A 17,671-nucleotide genomic window follows, 5' to 3' on the forward strand; every position below is an offset into this window, starting at 1 on the left:
CTCATATGAAGAAGGTGTAGACCAGGCAAGTTAAGTGACAGATGGCTTATAACCAGAGGCAGAGTTGGGACAAAAGTCTGGCTCCTTTCTTCTGTGTCTCTCATGCTACATCTCAGCCACAGAGACTTGCCTTTTAGGGTCCTTGAGCGCTGTACCCCCCTCTCCCCCATCCCTGGCCTATTGGATTCATGGATCCTGCCTCTGCAGCATCCTAGCTCAGTGGGGATTTCTTAGTTTGCCATCTCATGAGTGCCCAGCCCATTCTGAAGACCAGTCTGAGTGGTAAAAACTCTCCCATGACTCATCCACCCAGCGGTTACTGAGTGCCGGCAAGGGCCCGGACGGGGCGTCCAGGCACTGGGACATGGCAGTGAGCCTGCAGAGTCCCTGTGTCTATGACCCTTACAGTTCTGGTGATTTGAAATTAGCTTTCTTTTATTCTTTGTTTGTTTGCTTAGTTTTAGCTTCCTTTTACGCTAGTCACAAAACCCAGCTCTGCCCCTTGCAGTGAGACAGAAGCAGACCATTCTCTCCCCTACCTGCTGGCCCTTTGGATAGTGGAAGGTGTCTCCCCTGAACATTCCCAGCCCCTTCACCCGTACCTCTGCTGACATAATTCATAAAAATAGCTTTTATCATTTTACCCAAAGGATACAGTAAACATGGAAAATTCAGATACTCAGAAAGAGGAAGGTAGAAATGTCCCATAATCCTAACAGTCAGTCTAGTCTGATTTCTGTATACACTTCTTTTTTCTAAGACGAGGACAGTGCTGTTTTGCAGTAAGCTGCTGTTCTCTGACTTAGCATGGCATGGACACCCTTTCACGTCATCAGGTGTGTTTCTACAGTTTATCATAAATGCCTATGTCACACCACTGAATTCACAATACAGTGGCCTGCATGCTCTCTTGTCAGATATTGGGTTGTTTCTTACATTTCACCAGGAAAGACAGTGCTGTTGTCAAGTCTCTCGCAGCTCTTTGTACGAATCTACGTTTATTTCCTTAATTAAAAACCAAAAAGTATAACGGACTGGAAGAAAGGACTTAGACTTTTTCTAAGGTTTTGGATTATACAGTATATTCCTGGGTTGCTTTTCCGAGGGTACCATTGATGGTACAGTTGTCAAGCCCTGCCGTCTTGGTCACCGTGTCCTAGGACAGCGTCAGATGGCTGCTGTCTCCTTTGAGTATGGCACCAAGACTGGGTGCCCTCTCTCCCTTGCCTCGTCCTAAACCCTGTTTTCTCTGCAAGGGAAACTGCTGAAGGTACGGGGGCAGACTAGGCCCACCCTTCATGTCCGCTGTGGCTCTAAGTTGTAGCATGCTTTAGCCATGCTCCCTGATTTCCCCGGATGTCAGTAACCTGTGCTTTCTCCTCTGTTCAGACCTGGGGCTGAGCGTGCTCAAGGCGCCTAAAGAGACTGAGGAGGGAGGCAGGGCCGCCGGTGGGAGCGCGAGGAAAGGCAAGCGTCCGCACAGCTCCCCTCAGAACCCGCTCCTGGACTGCAGCCTCTGCGGAAAGGTGTTCAGCAGCGCCAGTTCTCTCAGCAAGCACTACCTGACACACAGCCAGGAGCGGAAACATGTGTGCAAAATCTGCAGCAAGGCCTTTAAGCGGCAGGACCACCTGTATGTAGGAGTCTGGTCCTGGAATGGCTCTTCCTGGGGCTGGAGGAGGGCATGGGGCATTCCTGTGTTTCTTCTGTCCCCTCCCAGGTCAACTTGTCCCACCTGCCATTGGGTTGTCTCACCTCCGTGGTCCCCAGGTGAATGTCACCTGTGCTTAGCCACAGACCCTGTTCTCCTCACACTTCCAGTGTTCTGGGGCCAGGCTGGCACTGCCCTGGACGGGTCACTCCTCCGAGCCCCCAAATTGACACCAGTGAGGAAATCGCTGCTGCAGTTTGCAGCCAGTACCCTTGAGGGTTAAAGACACCGTGGGTCGCTCCTGAGGCAGTTCCTACACAGAGGAATGGGGCTGATGGTAGAAAAACATCTGGAGTCCCTGGTGAAGGAGACGGAACTGCATTCCGTGAGGGATGTGTACTGGGATGACCCAGGGCATGAGAGTTTCTGAAACGCCGGTTTCTAGAACACAGCAATGGAGCATTAACTCTTGTTTTTCTCTTTTAACTCCTTTTTTATTAACTCTTTATTTTTATTAAAATTTAATATTTTTTTAAAATTTAGTGTGTTGACATGGTTTCAAGTGTCTGATTTTTTTTTTTAACTCTTGATTTCACAAAGAAAGCCCATTATAAGAGTTAAGAGCAGAATTCCCTTTGTTCTTGATGTCTTGGAAATAAGTTTTTCTTGCTAGTGATGAAGGAAAGACATCTTTTTTGTGTGTGTGACAAAGACAAAGAGAGACAGAGAGGGACAGTCAGACAGGAAGGGAGAGAGATGAGAAGCATCAGTTCTTCATTGAGGCTCCTTAGTTGTTAATTGATTGCTTTCTCAGGGTTTCAAACCTGGTGCCTTGACCAGGGGGCCACAACAGAGCCAGTGAGTGACCCCTTGCTCAAGTCAGTGACCTTGGGCTCAAGCCAGCGACCATCATGGCATGTCTGTGATCCCACGCTCAAGCCAGTGACCCCACGCTCAAGCTAGAGAGCCCGCGCTCAAGCTGGCAACCTGGGGGTTTTGAACCTGGGTCCTCTGCGTCCCAGTCCAGTGCTCTATCTACTGTACCACTGCCTGGTCAGGCAAGACAGACTATTTTTAAACCAAGAGACTTGCAAGTTAGAGGTACAATCCCTTGCATTTTTATAGTGCTCCTGATCTTTACAGAAGGTTTTGATTAATTATCTTTTAATTTATTGTTTTGCCCACCCAGACCCAAAGGAAGGGAAGTAATTTGCTCATGTCACAACTTGGTAACATCTGGGGCTAGAAATGAAGTCTCCTGATTCCTTCTCTGCTGCTTCTCCCCGGTGGAAGCCAAGGGTCGACCTTGTGAAGGGCTTTGTTATTTATGGGATATATTCACGTGCCACACGTACAACAGTCCAGAGTAGGGCTCTTGGGAACCCAGAGGGTACTCATTTGCTGATATTTATAACATATTAATGTAGATATAAATACATAAATATCGTACACATTTGTATTCATTTATATATGCAGAAATTATGGGCACATTTGGCTGTTTTCTAGTAAATTTTTCTGATTGGGCATCTGTAAATTTTTTCTTTTTGCTGTGGGGGTGCTAGGTAGCTGTCTCCTTAGAGGAATGCAAGGGAAGGCCTCATTCCTTTGTTAAAGGAAGGGGCCTCGCAGGTAGCGTCTCCCCAGCGTGTCTGCAGCACCCTGGTTCTCAGGAACACTAAAAGAGGCTATTTGAGAAAACAGTTCTGCGGGCAAATAAGTTTGAGACACACTGAAAGTTAAACAGATGCCTCTTTATCTATTTTCTATGTGGATTTTTAAATTTGCTCCTCTGTGCTGTGAACCTCCCAGGAACACATAGTTATTTTTTCAAAATTTACTTGCCAGCTGAGCAAATAAATTTACTTCTTGGGAGCAACTCTGGAGGACTGCTGTTCTTTGGGAACCCACTTTGGGGAACTCTGGCCAGGCTTCTACTGATTTTTTTTTTCTCAAATGAGTGGTTTACTTAAAGGTGAGGGAGAGGAGCACCCCTTCCCAATTGCTTTGATTGAGGGCTATTTCTGATTTGTGAGGCAGCATCCAGGTCCCTTCAGTGGAGGGCCCGAGCGGAGCGCCCTTGACTTCCTTCTCACACATGATTGCAGGACTGGGCACATGCTCACCCACCAGAAGACCAAACCGTTTGTGTGCATCGAGCAGGGCTGCAGCAAGAGCTACTGTGACTACCGCTCCCTGCGCCGGCACTACGAGGTCCAGCACGGCCTGTGCATCCTGAAGGAAGCCCCAGTGGAGGAAGAAGCCTGCGGGGACTCCCCCCAACCCCATGAGGTGGCTGGCCCGCCAGCACCCAGTAGCCTGCGATCCCTGATGCCCCCAGAAGCCCGGTCTCCTAGCTCCCTCTTGCCCAACAGAGACCTTCTACGTTGCATCGTGAGCAGCATTGTCCACCAGAAGATCCCTCCTCCCTGCCCGGCCCCAGCAGGGCCTTCAGATGGCAGCGAAGGGAGGAACACAGTGGGTCCCTGTCTGCCCTCAGGGTCCTCCTCCTGCACCCCAGTGAGCACCCCAACAGCCCCAGGAACCGTGGGCACTGAGGTTCCTGAGGTTCCTGAGGAGCTGCATCCTCCACTGAAGGAGCCTGTCATTGACATGTTCTCAGCCATTCATTCATTGGCAACAGAAAGTGGAGGCCCCGACCCATCTGAGTCAGAGCCATGGCTGCTCCAGCTCTCACCCACCCTGGAGGGCTGGCCTGAGAGCGGCCCCCTGCCAGCCTGCCTGCCAACTTTCCGAGGACAGACAGTCCCCTCCAGCTCCCAGCCAGGACCGACCGTCCCCTCCAGCTCCCAACCATCCAGCCACAACTTCCAGTGGCTCCGGAACCAGAATCTGCCAGGCTGCCCCAAGAACAAAGGGAGCAGTGTGTTTGTGGTCCACAAGGCCCCTGCGATGCAGTCCCCAGAGGGCCCTGAGTCTGACCCTGGGCCCAGCAGCACCTCCCCCACCAGGGAGCCCTCACCCAGCTTGGGTCATGGTCTGGAAGACGTCATGCCCTTCCCTCTGTCACTCCTGAAGGTGCCCGGGGAGGCCTCAGGTGACCCCAAACATGCCAGTGCAGAAGATGACTCCTGGGCTTCCAAAAAGAGCAAGTTTGACTGTGACACTTTCCCATGGCAGCACCCCAGGGAGCCTGGCCTTCAGGATGTGCAGACGCCGGGTGGGCTCCCGTCTGACGCCAGCCCACTCCTCCGGCAGCTATTCCTAAAGTCGCAGGAGTCCCTGGTGAGCCCCGAGCAGACGCAGGTGTTCCAGATGATCACCAAGTCCCAGAGGATCTTCTCTCATGCCCAGGTGGCCCCTGCATCCTCCCAGCTCCCCACGCCTGAGGGCAAGCAGGCTGCCCCGAAGTCAGATCCGTGGCCAAAGCAGCTCCTGCCTCTGGCACCCAGTGTTGACTCTCCCCGTGCTGACCCGGGGCACCTGGAGCCAGGGGGATCCCCAGCCCACAGGAGGAAAATCACACCTGCGTTCCCCAGGGCAGCCTCTCCTGGCAGCACTAGACGGGACTTGAAGGGAGGACCAAAAGTGGCCACTGCTCCACCATCCCTCACAGCATCATCTCTGGACCCTCCTGGGAATCCAGACATCTCTCTGGCCAAGAAGTTGAGATCTGCAAAAGGGTCTTTGGATCTGGGGGACATCTTCTCCCCTGGTGGCCCTCAGCAGATCCAGTCAGGTGGGGACGACCCACAGGTCCCCAGGAAGCAGGCCCAGGGTGAGAATGGCAGGGCAGCAGGAGTCACAAAAGGAGAAAAGGGCTCTGCCTGCCCACGGGGCGGAAGCTACAGGCTCTTCTCCAGCAACCCCAGGGCCCAGCGCTTCTCAGGCTTCCGGAAAGAGAAGGTGAAAATGGACATGTGTTGTACGGCCTCTCCCAGCCAGGTGGCCATGGCCTCCTTCTCATCTGCTGGGCCTCTGGCAGACGCCCCCAGAGACTCGAAGTCCAAGCTGACAATATTCAACAGAATCCAGGTACTGGTGGTTTTAGTGTAATCACAGGGTTGTGCATCCATCACCACATTTTCAGCCCCCAAAGGAACCCCACACTCTTAGTTGTCACCCCCAATCTCTCCATTCCCCCTAGCCCTTGGCAACCATGAATCTACCTGCTGTCTCTGGATTTGCTTTTTCTGGACAATTCATATCATTGGAATTATACATTACGTGGCTTTTGTGACTGGCTTCTTTCATTCAGGGTAATGTTTTCAAAGGTCATCCATGTTGTAGAACAGGGCTCCCCAAACTTTTTACACAGGGGGCCAGTTCACTGTGCCTCAGACCGTTGGAGGACCGGACTATAAAAAAAACTATGAAAAAATCCCTATGCACACTGCACATATCTTATTTTAAAGTAAAAAGACAAAACTGAAATAAATACAATATTTAAAATAAAGAACAAGTAAATTTAAATCAACAAACTGACCAGTATTTCAATGGGAACTATGCTCCTCTCACTGACCACCAATGAAAGAGGTGCCCTTCCAGAAGTGCGGCGGGAGCCAGATAAATGGCCTCAGGGGGCCGCATGCGGCCCGCGGACCGTAGTTTGGGAACCCCTGTTGTAGAATGTGCCAGTGCTTTTTGTGCTTTTTTTTTTTTTTTTTTTTTTTTTTTTACTAGAGAGAGACAGAGACAGACAGGAAGGGAGAGAGATGAGAAGCGTCAACTTGTAGTTGTGTCACTTTAGTTGTTCATTGATTGCTTTCTCATATGTGCTTTGACCAGTGGGGTGGGGGAGGTGCTTCACCTGAGCCAGCAACCTTGGACTTCAAGCCAGCAACCTTTGGGCTCAATCCAGCAACCATGGGATCATGTCTATGATCCCATGCTCAAGCCAGTGAGCCTGTGCTCAAGCCAGATGATCCCATGCTCAAGCTGGCAACCTCGAGGTTTCAAACCTGGGTCCTCAGTGTCCCAGGTTGATGCTCCATTCACTGCACTACTGCAGGTCAGGCCAGTGCTTCATTTTTATGGCTGAATAATACTTCTTTGTACAGATATATCACACTTTGTTTATCCACTCACCAGTTGCCATTTGGTTTGTTTACACTGCTTGGTCATTGTGAATAGTGCTACCATGAACATTTATGTACAAGATTTTGTGTGGACCATATGTTTTCATTTCTCGTGGGAAATATCTAGGCATGGAATTGATTTGAGATACTGCTGGACTGTTTTCCAAAGCAGCTGCTTCATTTTACACTTCCACTCACAGCGTGTGAGGGCTCCTGTTTCTCCACATCCTCTCCAACACTTTTTGTCCAGTTTTTATCGTAACCATCCTAGTGGGTGTGCAGTGGTCTCTCATTATGGTTTGATTTGCATTGCTCGGATGGGTAATGATGTTGAACATCTCTTCATTTGCTTATTGGCCAACACCATCCTTTCTGGTTTGGTGTTGCTTGAGATACTTTACCCATTTCTAAATTGGGTTATTTGACTTTTTTTGTATTTTTTCTGAAGTAAGAAGCAGGGAAGCAGAGAGACAGACTCCCGCATGCGCCCAACTGGGATCCACCCAACATGCCCACCAGGGGGCGATGCTCAGCCCATCTGGGGCTGTTGCAATGTTTCAACCAGAGCCGTTCTAGCACCTGAGGTAGAAGCCACGGAGCCATCCTCAGTGCCCGGGCCAACTTTGCTCAAATGGAGCCTCGGCCGTGGGAAGGGAAGAGAGAGATAGAGAGAAAGGAGAGGGGGAATGGTGGAGAAGCAGATGGGTGCCTCTCCTGTGTGCCCTGGTTGGGAATCGAGCCCGGGACTTCCACATGCCGGGCCGATGCTCTACCACTGAGCCAACTGGGCAGAGTCTGACTTTTTATTATAAGAGTTCTTTATATATTATGAATATAAATTTCTTGTCAGATATGACTTTCAACAGTTTTTTCTCGTTCTATGGGTTGTCTTTTCCCTTTTTTTTTAGAGGGGGGGGATATGCAGGAAGGGAGAGAAATGAGAAGCATCAACTCATAGTTGTGGCACCTTAGTTGTTCACTGATTGTTTTCTCATATGTGCCTTGACTGGGGGGTAGGGGCTTCAACAGAGCTATGACCCATAGCTCAAGCCAGCGACCTTGGGCCTCATGCCAGTGACCTTTGGGCTTGAGCCAGCAACCATGGGGTCATGTCTGTGATCCCATGCTCAAGCCAGTGCTCAAGCTGGTGAGCCCTTACTCAAGCCCACGACCTTGGGTTTCAAACCTGGGTCCCCAGCGTCCCAGGCCAACACGCTATCCACTGTGCCAACACCAGTAAGGCCTCTTTTCACTTTCTTGATGGTATTTTTTGAAGCACAGAGGTTTTATGTTTTGATGAAGTCTACTTTGTTATGTTCTTTTTCCTTGAGAGAAAGAGAAAGAGGAAGGGAGAGAGATGAGAAACATCAACTTATAATTGTGTCACTTTAGTTGTTCGTTGATTGCTTCTCATATGTGCCTTGACTGGGGGCCCCGGCCAAGCCAGTGACCCCTTGCTCAAGCCAGTGACCGTGGTATCATATCGATGATCCCACACTCAAGCTAGTGACTCAGTGACCCCGCACTCAAGCTGGTGACCTTGAGGTTTCGAACCTGGGTCCTCAGTATCCCAGGTCGATTCTCCATCCACTGCACCACCACCTGGTCAGGCTGTTCTGTCTTTTCTTTTGTGTTAGCCAAGAAACTATTGCCTAATCCAAGGTCACAAAGAATTATGCCTGTGTTTTCTCTTAGGAGCCTTAGAGTTTTAGCTCTTGCAAACCTCATTTCTGATATGTTGGTTCAGGTGTATTTTTATCTTCAGGATGGAAACATCTACCAACTTCCCCATCTGATGAAAGAAGAGAAGATGGCAGGTGGATGGTAAGTTCAGAAGCCCCTCCTCACCCTACCTGGGGGAGTGCAACCCCTCAGGAGTCCTGTGGTGGCTTCTGTGTGCTGGCCCTGGGTAAGTGAGTCCTGGATGCATGAGTGCTGAAGAGGTAAGCACTATACCCTGAAGGATGGGGTGTCATCTCCATTTCTGAGGGTTCATCTAGAGTTGTCAGTGGATCAGACTTAACAAAGGAGTCAATGATGAAGGACAGAGTCCCATCTTGCATTCTTTCCTCCTGCCATGTCTCCCCACAGTAACCAGCAAACCGGGGGCCCTGCAGACTGGGCAGAACCAAGGAGCACTTATGTCTGCAAGAATTGCAGCCAGATGTTTTATACCGAGAAAGGGCTGGGCAGCCACATGTGCTTTCACAGTGACCAGTGGCCGTCACCGCCAGGGAAGCAGGAGCAGCAGGTGAAGGGACACAGGCAGTAGGTGCTGTGCTTTTGGGGTTTCTGACAGGCTTTGGGGAGTAAATGACTGGGTGTCATTTATCACCTGATGGAGATGCTCTCCATCCTCTGGGGAGCCGGGGGAAGGACTAGGAGTTGGAACTTCAGGCTTACGCAGCTCTTCTCCCTGCCTACTGTTTCTCCTGAAGAGCTATCTCTCCTCTGCATTCAGGTGTTTGACACAGAGTTTTTCAAGCCAACAAAACAGCTGCTGAGGCCAGAGGGGCATGGGCAGAGTCCCCCAGGAGCCAAGAAGTCCTTGGACAACATAATCCCTTTGGAGATGCCCATGCCAGTGCCTGTGGCTCCAGCACACCAAACCCTGGGGAGCACGGCCAAGGTGGGTGCTGGTCAGTCCACTTTCTTCCTGCTGCTTTCCCTGCCTGCTGGGGAAGCTGTGGGAAAAGCCCAAACAAACGCCACAGGAATCCCTGACTCCAGAAGAGCTTGGTTCACATGTTCATTCATTCATTCATTCATTCATTCAGTGCCCACTGAGTTTCCTCTGGGCCTGGCCCTGTGCTGGCAGTTTTGGGGACACCGCGGTAAACATCGACAGCCTCTACTCTGCCTCCGGGGGCTCCCAGACCAATGAAGTAGGCAGACCTGTCCCCAGGCAGTGATGACCCAGAATGGGCAGGGTTGGGGAGCTAGGGAGGGAGCAGAGGATGTTGTGGGAGCCCTCAGGGGGTACTGGAGACCTAGCCTTAGGAAGTCAAGGAGGGCTTTCTGGAGGAGGAGGTATTGGAGCTGAGATCTGGAGGATGAGAAAAAGTAAAACTCCTAAAAGATAGGAGGGGAGATTGCAAGGAGGTAAGAGAGAGCATGGTAAGTTCAGGCAGTCAGTCTTTCAGCCTGCACTAGAGGGTCCTACCCAGAACAGCGCAAGCTGGACTTGGAGACAGGAAGCATGGATCTCATTGTTGGTCTCACAAGAGCTGTTGTCATTCAGAGGGGAGCAAGTTTTCATTTTATCACACTCTTATACTGTGTCTCTGGCCCCCACAGTTTAAATGCCAATCATGTTAACAAGTGACCTCAGATGTTTCCCAAATCCTGTGAGTCAGGGCTCCGCGCCTTGGGATCTGGATGCATGAGAAGGGTCCAGCCTCGAACATCACAGTCATAGGCTCTGGGGTCCACTCAGGAGCAGTGACCCTACTCAGCCTCCTCTGCTGGGGGCTCCAGGCATGGACATGCAGTGTGTATGTCATACTCCCCTCTGTCTCCATGATCAGTTTCCTTTTTCTGCTCTCAAGTCATCTTGAAGACTGAGCTGGTGGAGGGTGCCTTCAAGTGACCCCTTGTGGTTCTGAACTCTCTTCTTCCCCAGGGACAAGAGAAAGACATGGAAGAGAGAGACAAGGAAAGCAGCCAGAATAGGAAGCGGAAAAAGCATCCCCAGCCCAAGGCATTGTTCATCCCTCCTCCTCACATGGAGCCAGCCCCGGGAAGATGCCACCCTAGCTGCCTGCGGTCTCCAGTGTTCCTGGTGGACCGCCTCCTGAAGGGATTGTTTCAGTGCCCTCCCTACACGCCGCCCCCAATGCTCAGCCCCATCCGGGAGGGCTCTGGGCTGTATTTCAACACTCTCTGTACCATGTCAGTTCAGGCCAGTCCCGACAAGCTCATCAGCACCAAGCTTGGTGAGTGAGGCTGGAGATCCCTCATCATCACAGGGCGGGCCTCCTGATTCACTCTCCCTTGTAGCATTCGGTCCAGAGATTCTCTCCGGCCTATGGCCATAGGGCCCATTGCTGTTTGTAAGTTTCCCAGGCCTGAGTGTGATCAGCAGCCATCTGGGTGCTTAGAGTTTTACAATCAGAAAGAAAACGTAGAGGCCATGTAGCCTGACTACCCTTCTGTGTAACTTTTTAAACAGCTTATTGAGATATGATTTACAAACCATACAAATCACTATTTAAAATGTACAGTGTTTTAGTATATTTACAGGGTTGTACATTCATCACAGTCAATGTTAGAGCATTTTTCTGCGCCCCATACGAAGCCCTGTTGCAGACTCCGTCACCCCAGAGCTCCAAGTTCCCTAGCCCCAGGAAACTGCTGAGCCACTTTCTCTGTACTGTATATTTGCCTATTCTGACATTAGAACTTTTTAAAAATTTAATAATTGATTTTAGAGAGAGGGGAAGGGATATGAAAGAGAGAAATATCAATTTGTTGTTTCAATTGATATATTCATTGGTTCATTTTTTTTTCCATTTTATTTAGAAAATTAAAAGGGTGACATTGATCAATACATTGGTGGATTCTTACATGTACTCTGATTAGTGGTCGAACCTGTAACCTTGGTTTATTGGGATGATGGTTTAACAATTGAGCTACCCAGCCAGGGATATTCTGGAGATTTCTGTATAAGTGGACTCATATGTGACATTTTGTGTTTATTCACTCAGCATAATGTTTTCAAAGTCCATCCGTGTTGTAATGTGGATCAGTGCTTCCCTCCTTTATGTGGCTGAATGATATACCATTGTGTGGATAGACCATATGTTATTTATCCATTTATCAGTTGGCGAGCATTTAGGCTGCTCCCAGTTTGGGGCTATTATAAATAATGCTGTTATGAACATTTATATACAAGTGTTTGTGTGAGCCTAACCTGTGGTGATGCAGTGGATAAAGCGTTGACCTGGAACACTGAGGTCGCCAATTCAAAACCCTAGGCTTGCCTGGCTGAGACACATACAAGAAGCAACTACTATTATTCTCTCTCTCTAAAAAAGAAAAAGCTTTTGTGTTGATGTATGTTTTCATTTCTCTTGGGTAGATACCTAGGAGTGAAATTGCTGGGTCATGTGGTAACTCTGTGTTTAACCACTTAAGGAACTGCCAGACTGTTTCCAAAATGGCTGGGCCATTTTAGATTCCCACCAGTATTGCATGAAAGTTTCAATTTCTCTACAACCTTGGCAGTACTTGTCTATGTTTTTTATTATAACCATAATAGTAGGTGCAGAGTGGTATCCCTTTATGGTATTGGTTCCCATTTCCTAATGGCTAATGATGTTGAGCATCTTTCCATGTACTGATTGTCTGTATATCGCCTTCAGAGAAATGTCTATTCATCCCTTGCCATTTAAAATTCGAGTTATTATCTTTTAATTTTTTTTTTCATTTTTTTTTTTTCTGAAGCTGAAAACAGGGAGAGACAGTCAGACAGACTCCCGCATGCGCCCAACCGGGATCCACCCGGCACGCCCACAATGGGGTGAGGCTCTGCCCACCAGGGGGCGATGCTCTGCCCATCCTGGGCGTCGCCATGTTGCGACCAGAGCCACTCTAGCGCCTGAGGCAGAGGCCACAGAGCCATCCCCAGCGCCCGGGCCATCTTTGCTCCAATGGAGCCTTGGCTGCGGGAGGGGAAGAGAGAGACAGAGGAAAGCGGGGCGGAGGGGTGGAGAAGCAAATGGGCGCTTCTCCTGTGTGCCCTGGCCGGGAATTGAACCCGGGTCCTCCACACGCTAGGCCGACGCTCTACCGCTGAGCCAACCGGCCAGGGCTATCTTTTAATTTTTGACTTGTGAGAGCTCCTTATATATTCTGAATGCAAACTCCTTGTCAGATATATGATTTTCCTACAAATATTCTCTCCCATTTTGTTAGTTGCCTTTTCACTTTATTTGTGATAACATTTGCAATACAAAACATTTTTTTCTTTTTTATTGAATGCTTTTTAGAGAGACAGAGCAAGGAAGGGAAAGAGAGAGAGAAGCATTTATTATTGTTCCATTTAGCCATGCATTCACTGGTTGCCCCCGTGTGTGCCCTGACCAGGGATTGAATCTGCAACCTTAGCATTTTGGGACTCTCTGAGCCAACCAGCCAGGGCCTGCAGTACAAAACTTTTTAATTTTGCTGAAGTCTAGTTTATTTTTTCTTTCGTAACCTATGATTTTGGTGTTGTATCTAAGGTTTTGCCTGACCAGAGGTCACAAAGATTTACTCCCATGTTTTCTTCTAAAAGTTTTATAAATCTAACTCTTACCTTTAGGTCTTTGATTCATCTTAAGTTAACTTTTATAATCTATGTGAGGTAGGGGTTCAAATTCATTCTTTTTTTAAATGTATATTTTATTGATTTTAGAGAGAGGAAGGGAGAGAACAGGAAAAAGACAGGAACATCTATCTGTTCCTGTATGCACCCTGACTGGGGATCAAACCAGCAACCTCCTCACTTCAGGACGATGCTGTAACCATCCGAGCAATCTGGCCAGGGCCAAATTCATTCTTTTGCATGTGGGTTTCTATTGTTCCAGCACTATTAGTTGAAAAGACCTTTCTTTTTTAATTTGTGTTGCACCCTTGTTGACTCAATTAATCATAAATGATTTGAGATTTGTCTTTCTTGTTAAATAGTGCATTTATTTACATCTACAGATTACCTGTGAGCATTGCTTTAGCTACATTTTGTAAGTTTTAGTATGTTTTGTTCTTATTTTCATTCATCTCTATTTCTAATTTCTCTTTCATTTCTTTTTTAATACATTGATTATTGCTAAGGAGTGTGTTGTTAAATTTCTACAAATTTTACAAATTGCCTTCTTTTATTGCTTTCTAATTTAATTCTGTTGTGGTCAGAGAGCATATTCTGTATGAATTTAGTATGTCTAAATTTATTGAGGCATGCTTCATGAGCTAGATAAAATTCCATATGCACCCGAGGAGATTGTGTATTCTACTGAAGTTGGGTAGAAAGTTCTGTAGATGTCTGTTATGTCTAGTGGTTTATAGTGTTAAGTTTTCTCTTTCCTTATTGATCTTCTGCCTAGTTGTCCTATCCATTATTGAAAGTATTGTAATCTCTAAGCATTATTTTTTGATTGAATTTATTAGGGTGACACTGGCAACCATTATTTTTGAGTTGTATATTTCATCCTTCAATTCTGTCGAGGTTTGCTTTCTGTATTTTTAGACTCTGTTTTTAGCGTACATGGTTATAATTGTCATATCTTCCTGATGGCTTGTCTTTTTAATATTATAATATTGTGATATATAGTAATTTACCATCATTACAATAATTATATAATCTTGTGTAATATTTTTTTGTTTTAACGTCTAATTTGTCTGACAATAGTATAGTCATGCCATCTCTTTTTTTTTTTTTTTTTTTTTTTCATTTTTCTGAAGCTGGAAACAGGGAGAGACAGTCAGACAGACTCCTGCATGCGCCCGACCGGGATCCACCCGGCACGCCCACCAGGGGGCGATGCTCTGCCCACCAGGGGGCGATGCTCTGCCCATCCTGGGCGTCGCCATATTGCAACCAGAGCCACTCTAGCGCCTGGGGCAGAGGCCACAGAGCCATCCCCAGCGCCCGGGCCATCTCTGCTCCAATGGAGCCTTGGCTGCGGGAGGGGAAGAGAGAGACAGAGAGGAAAGCGCGGCGGAGGGGTGGAGAAGCAAATGGGCGCTTCTCCTGTGTGCCCTGGCTGGGAATCGAACCCGGGTCCTCCGCACGCTAGGCCGACGCTCTACCGCTGAGCCAACTGGCCAGGGCCATGCCATCTCTTTTACAGTTGTTGTTTGCTTGGTATATATTTTTCTGTTCTTTTAGCTTTAACCTATTTGTGTCTTTGAAAATGAAACATATCTCTGTAGACAGCATTACTTGGAGCATAAGTTTTCTAATCCAGTCTGACCAACTCTGCCTTTGGATTGGTTTGTTTAATCCATTCTCATTTAATGTTTTATTGATGTGGTTGGATTTACACCTGCTATTTTGATTTTTATTTTCTATGTGTCTCATATCTTTTTCTCCTTTCCTGCTTTCTTTTTTTTATTAAGAGAATATTTTCTAGTGTTACATTTTAATCCCTTAATTACTTTTTCACTTTTTTTTTGTATTTTTCTGAAGCTGGAAACGGGGAGGCAGTCAGACAGACTCCCACATGCACCCGACCGGGATCCACCCGGCATGCCCACCAGGGGGCGATGCTCTGCCCATCTGGGGCATCGCTCTGCCGCAACCAGAGCCATTCTAGCACCTGAGGCAGAGGACACAGAGCCATCCTCAGCGCCCCGGCCAACTTTGCTCCAATGGAGCCCCGGCTGCAGGAGGGGAAGAGAGAGACAAAGAGGAAGGAGAGGGGGAGGGGTGGAGAAGCAGATGAGCGCTTCTCCCATGTGCCCTGGCTGGGAATCGAACCCGGGACTCCCGCACGCCAGGCTGATGCTGTACCGCTGAGCCAACCGGCCAGGGCAATATATTGTTTTTCATCAAAATTTGGGGAATTTTCAGCCATTAATTCTTTTAAAATAGTTTTCTGCCCCTTTCTCCTCTCCTTTTAGTACTCCCATTACAAGTTTGTTTTTTTGTACTTAATGATATTCCACATTTCTCTGAGGCACTCTTCAGTTTTCTTCATTTTTCTTCCTCCCTTCCTTCCTTCCTTCCTTCCTTCCTTCCTTCCTTCCTTCCTTCCTTCCTTCCTTCCTTCCTTCCTTTCTTTCTTCTTTCTTTCTTTCTTTTAGATTTCATAATCTCCATTCATCTGTTGGCAATTTTTTAAGTTTATTGCTCATTTCTCCTGTCAGCTCACATCTGTTGACCCTCACTTATTGTACTTCTTTAACCCCAGAATTTTCATTTGGTTCTTTTTATAATATATAATTTTTGTCTCTTAATGGTATTCTCTTTGATGAGAAACTATTATTGTACCTTCCTTTCACTCTTTAAACATTGGAGGAATGGAGAGAGGGAGCCCCCATCTCCTTGGCTACACTGACCTGGAATAGAGTATTCTGGGTAGAGTCTTACAGAGCTGGAGGCCAGGTGGGTCAGGGCCCAGATGTCACAGACTTTCACTGCTTACTAAGATTTGGTCAGTTTTCTTGAGTTGTGTTTTTTAAACAGCTCTGTGCCTTTAGGACAACTTCCAGAGACTTTAACTTACTGGGTTTTTAAAAATAATTTGATTTTTATCAGTTAATTTGTTGTTTTACTGAGTTCCTTACTATACCTTTTAAGAAGTTCTATCTACCTTCCATGCAATTTTTTAAATTTATTTTGTTGTGATAAAAATAGTTAACATGAGATCTACCATTTTAACAAACATTTAAGTGTGCAATACAATATTGGTGGCTATAGATACAATGTTGTTAGCAGATCTCTAGAACTTATCTTGCTTACTTAAAACTTTAATGTCCATTGGTTAGTAACTATCCATTTACCACTCTCTCTGTCTCTGGAAACCAAAATTCTGTTCTTTCATTATATTTTAGATATTTCATATAAGTGTAATCATATAGTATTTATCTTTCTGTGACTGGCTTGGACACTTAGCATAAAGTCCCCAAGGTTCATCTGTGTTGCTACATATTTCAAAATTTTCCTTTTTAAGGCTAAATAGTATTCCATTGTACATATATACATTTTCTTTATCCACTCACCTGGTAATGGTCATTTAACTGTTTTTACCTCTTGACTGTAATGAGTAGTGCTATAGTGAACATGGGAGTGCAGGCACCTCATGAGATCCTGATTTCAGTTCCTTTGGATAAATACCCAGAAGTGAGATTGCTGGATCATATGGTAGCTCTGTCTTTAATTTTTTGAGGAACCTTTATATCATGCAGGCTTCAGCGGCCTGCTTTCAGCTGCTCTGGGAAGGCAGACAGAAGGGGCCCCATGGGTCACTTTACAATCTTCTTGAGGCTTTTTGCTGTGTGTTTCCTAGATCGAGTGGATGGCTCTTTTGGCATCTGTATAGTGAAGGATGACACCAAGATCAGCATTGAACCGTGAGTTGAAACAGACTCAGAACCTAAGTGTCCTTCCAAAGCAGGGCTGCCTTTACCCTCCTTGCAGTCCAGTGTCAGTTTTTCCCAAGGGCTCCTGTGTCACAGGGGAGTCAGGTGGCTACAGAGCCTCCCCAGGAGAGAAGTGGTGGATTACTCTAGGTACAGGGGGACATTTCCTCAGTATTCCTCTGTCCAGACATAGCATAGTTAGGCCCATTGGGAAAGAAGGCCCAAGACCCTGGGGTTCTAGGCAGATTTGATGATGGCATAGTGCAGAGCCCTCAAGTATCTGTGAAATGTGGCCTTGGATGTAGGATATGCCAGGTATCAGTATGAGCCCCCTCTGTCCTAGACCCCAAGAGACACCTGAGGCCAGAAATCTGGCAATAAAAGAAATTGGAGGAAGGAAGGTAGGATTTCTTGAGAGGTTTCTAGAATCCTGCACGGATCTCTTGGGTGACCAAAACTGAGCACGTCTGAGATGGTAGAGGGTTTCCACCGATCAGGGCACACTGGGCATCTCTGTTTTATTTCCCACCTTGGGCACATGTATGTCTTGCATGTCTGTGTATGTGACCTCATTTTAGACACATCAACATAGGAAGCCGGTTTCAGGCTGAGATCCCGGAGCTCCAGGACAGATCGCTGGCTGCAATTGATGAGCCTTTGGCTTCTCTGGTTTGGAAGCCGTGGGGAGATGTGATGACCAACCTGGAAACGCAGGATCGAGGTGGCTGAGACGTTGGGGCCAAATTCCCCAGGGCCCCCATCCCCATCTCCAAGGAGTTTCTCCTTCTAGTCTGCCCCCTGACTGAGAAACAGTGTCCCCTGGTGTGGGAGGGTCGAGGCCTTAGTCCAGTATGGCTTTTCTCATGCTCCTGTCTGCTGCCTCCACCTCTCCTCACACAGTAGCTGGCCAGGTTGTCCAAAG

At 47.5% G+C, this 17,671-nt stretch overlaps 1 protein-coding gene across 2 annotated transcripts in view; it reads left to right on the forward strand.

The window, feature by feature from the left end:
- ZNF541 (zinc finger protein 541) overlaps nucleotides 1-17,671 on the forward strand; it is a 57,449-nt gene that overhangs the window by 24,808 nt on the left and 14,970 nt on the right. For both annotated transcript variants that reach the window (XM_066265296.1, XM_066265298.1), the window contains 8 exons: nucleotides 1,390-1,633; nucleotides 3,757-5,644; nucleotides 8,453-8,511; nucleotides 8,779-8,938; nucleotides 9,149-9,316; nucleotides 10,310-10,622; nucleotides 16,677-16,740; nucleotides 17,328-17,470. In XM_066265296.1, the coding sequence (XP_066121393.1) occupies nucleotides 1,390-1,633; nucleotides 3,757-5,644; nucleotides 8,453-8,511; nucleotides 8,779-8,938; nucleotides 9,149-9,316; nucleotides 10,310-10,622; nucleotides 16,677-16,740; nucleotides 17,328-17,470 (3,039 nt within the window). The remainder of the gene's footprint in view (nucleotides 1-1,389; nucleotides 1,634-3,756; nucleotides 5,645-8,452; nucleotides 8,512-8,778; nucleotides 8,939-9,148; nucleotides 9,317-10,309; nucleotides 10,623-16,676; nucleotides 16,741-17,327; nucleotides 17,471-17,671) is intronic.

Source organism: Saccopteryx bilineata, chromosome 3 (assembly GCF_036850765.1).
Source record: "Saccopteryx bilineata isolate mSacBil1 chromosome 3, mSacBil1_pri_phased_curated, whole genome shotgun sequence".
NCBI classification, from domain to species: domain Eukaryota; kingdom Metazoa; phylum Chordata; class Mammalia; order Chiroptera; family Emballonuridae; genus Saccopteryx; species Saccopteryx bilineata.